The sequence below is a fragment of the Rhea americana genome, unplaced genomic scaffold (genome assembly GCF_003343005.1).
Source record: "Rhea americana isolate MKP2758 unplaced genomic scaffold, rheAme1 scaffold_66, whole genome shotgun sequence".
Taxonomy (NCBI): domain Eukaryota; kingdom Metazoa; phylum Chordata; class Aves; order Rheiformes; family Rheidae; genus Rhea; species Rhea americana.
Genome location: NW_028186823.1, coordinates 1,245,474 through 1,248,717, shown reverse-complemented (window position 1 = coordinate 1,248,717; position 3,244 = coordinate 1,245,474). Strand labels below are relative to the sequence as shown.

Below are 3,244 nucleotides of genomic sequence, written 5' to 3'. Positions count from 1 at the left end.
CTCCAGGCACACTTTCAGCCCCTAAGTACACTCCCAGCCCATAGGCTCAGCGCCAGGCTCACCCCCGGGCACGGCCCAACCCCGGGCTCGCCCCGCGGCCCCCTCCGTCCCCACGCGGCCCCTCACTTTGCTCAGCGCCGTTTTTTTCTCCTCTCGCTGTTTACCCGGCGCCGGCTGAAGAGGAGGCGGCGGCGGGGGAGGAGGTGGCGGCGGCCCCGGGGGAGGAGAAGGGGTTAGCGGAGCCTCCGGCTCGCGCCGCGGCGACTCCCGCCTCAGCGGGGCCTCCATGGGCCGCTTCTCCCGGCCGCCGCCGCCGCCACCCCGCCCCGGCCCCGAGTCCCGCTCAGACCGCATGGAGCCGCCGCCGCCGCCGCCGCAGCAGCCGCCGGGCGCAAACCTCGCGAGAACTGGCCGCTCGCCAGGCGGCGTCTCGCGAGACTTGGCGGGGCGAGGGCCGGGCTGCGCCAGAGTCGCCGCGCGGCTCCCCAACGGTCGCTGCTGTGKGGGCCGCGCCGTCCTCATCCCCATTCTCCTCGTCACCTCCGTCCCTGCCTTCATCTACATGCTCATCATCCTCCTCCCCGACACGGGGACTTGCAGGGGCCCCCGCAGGCTCCACTTGTGCTTATGGGACAGAGACAACAGACACTTGTCCTCTTTCCTTGCCCGGGTCCGACAGCCCCGGCCGCCACCTCGCCCTGCCCTGGCCTCGCCGCTCCGTTGCGCAGCGGGGTGGTGTGTGCAGCCGCAATACACCTCAGGGCTGGGGCACCACAGGCTTGGGACGCAGGGCTGGAAACCCAGGCAGGTCCCAGGGACTAAACGAGGCAGGAGAAGATGCCGTTAACTCGCGCCAGCTGTGGAGTCCTGTGCCCGTGGAGATCTGTCCAGGGAGGCAGTGGCTGCAGTCAGGCAATGTGTCATTAGCATCTGCCTCCGAGGCTGTGCAGCTGGCTCCAGAGTCYGAAAGTCGTAGCACCTGAGAGGTGAAATCTCAAGATTTCACYTCGTGCTTTAGCTCCCACAGACAGTCACAACCTACCATGCTGAGCATCACTCCCAACAGCTTTTAGCAAACATCAGTGGATATTTGGCATTTGATTTATCCTATCAAATAATCTGAGGATATCAAATAAGAACATAAGAATGGTTATACTGCTTCAGGCAATGCCACCATCCTGCCTCTGACAGTGGGGAGGTCACCAGTAATGAGCAGAACAAGGATAAGAACAGGGGAAGTATATAGTAATTTATCTTGAGATTAATCTCTCGCCTACAAAGTTTCCCCAAATTGAGACCACAAAGTGACATTGGTCTTCTGTGTGGCTGGCCTGGCAGTAGTGACCCATCCATCAGCTCAAGGATTACTCAGTCCTTGATTAGAATAGTGCAGTTTTGTGATGTCTAGTTCTAAGAAGTTTCTTTAAAGTCCTAGATTATTTGGGATATCTTGGACTACTACTCCTAGGCTTGGTTACAGAGGCACAGCAAACTGAAGAATGGCTGTGGATCACATGTAGGTTATAGGTGTACCACTAGACTCCTCTGAASTTACTGAAAATAGAATGAACAAAAATGCCTGCAATTTGTGCAGAATACACGGAGTCAATGCTGAGCTTCAGATGCCGATGCTACATCGTCAGTCCTCAAACATGTCTGTCCATAGCATGACAACAATAACAAATAGTAGATGATTTGATATGGAATAACTCAGTGCTGAAGCTGCTGAAAACAGAATTCCTATTCCATCTTAACCACCTTCTGTGCCCACTACCAGTGGTTACAATTCATCATCATAACTGGAAACCAAGTAATACTTGTGCCTGGAGGACATTTTCTGATGTCTGGTTTGTCAAATAAGCTTCCACTTGTGTGTCAAGCTTCATGAATAAGAAATCTAAGGCAGGATATTCCAGTCATCCTGTCGGTCTCACCTATGATCCTAAAAGGCCATTTACAGCTCAATTAATTAATTAATTGATTATTTTTTWAAAAAAGCATGCAGCATTGGCCAAGGAAACTCTAATATGTTATTTGTCTTCAAATGTTTTAGGCAATAGTACAATAGTACTTGAGAAGAGCAGAAGAGCATGGGGAACAGTGGGGACCACATGTATAAATGTCTTGGGGATTTTCAGACCTATTGTGACATTGCAGGCAACAGCCAGGTCCCCACTAAACTGGGACAACATTGATTGCTGCAGGAGAGAGATCAGGTTATGAGACAGAGACAGGATGTCTCTGTTGGGGACAGACTGATAGGCCCCTCAACCTGATCAAGACCTGGACCCTTGTACCTAGTTGCTAAAGCTAACCAAGGAAATGATTAACAGCAAGAATCAAGAACCTAAGGTCAAGTGAKGCCAAAATTAAGACTGCATGAGGACAAGGAAAATACCCAAGGAAAATAATACTCATTTAACTAGAGTCAGGCTGAAAATCAGAATAGTGGAATAAACAAGAAAGACAATTTGTGCTATCCACTACGTAGTGTAAAGGCCAGAGCAGGACAGGTACTRGGAAATGCAGAACATCAGAGCACAGGAAGTGCTGCAGGTACARAAATGAGAATTTAGATAAAACAAGTGCAGATCAACCTACTGAACAGAGGAGAAATGAGGGGATCCCCTAAAGCCTGCCTGAAAGATGCACCTCATCAACTATCTTGCAAGCTCTAACCTAACTGCAGCTGTATTAAGGGCTGGGAAACAGTACAAGTAATAYCAAGAATTCCTCTGATGTTGCCAGGAAAAATCATTGGCAATCTAGGACACTTTGCATACATCTCTTTCTAGGTAACTTTTATTGCCAATAAATGAAGGCCAGCAACAGCCAGCCAAAATACTTGAGCAGATACCTGTGAAAGCATAATATGATATGTTGCCTTTTCAGCAATCCTCGTTTAAGGTGTTCCATCTCTTCCTTYCCACTCCTACCACGCTTCCCTACTGATGATGCTAAAACAGTGATTTGCCTTCCTTGAGCCTGAGAACAGAGAAGAAAAGATTTTTTTAATGCTAGATCAAATTCTCTGATTTGATTCATAACATAACCACATTAACACTTGAATTACCACAGCTGAGGCAGTGGCACTGGGCAAATATTCTTATGGGCAGAGTAGGAATACTGTAAAGCAGTGTTGCCATCAGAGCCAATATATCATCAAATTATGACTGCAGAGTACAAGRAATATAAAATCTCACCAATGTTTTAGTTTATTTTGTTAATGATAATAGTAGCATCA

General features: G+C 49.5%; 1 protein-coding gene across 2 annotated transcripts in view; it reads right to left on the bottom strand.

Moving 5' to 3' along the window:
* UPF3A (UPF3A regulator of nonsense mediated mRNA decay) overlaps window positions 1-380 on the bottom strand; it is a 29,717-nt gene extending 29,337 nt beyond the window's left edge. The window contains exon 1 of one of the 2 annotated variants that reach the window (XM_085320780.1): window positions 127-380. In XM_085320780.1, coding sequence (XP_085176906.1) covers window positions 127-354 — 228 coding nt within the window. In that variant the 5' untranslated portion in view covers window positions 355-380. The remainder of the gene's footprint in view (window positions 1-126) is intronic. The other variant, XM_085320779.1, reaches the window with a different exon arrangement.
* Between the last annotated feature and the right edge of the window lie 2,864 nt (window positions 381-3,244).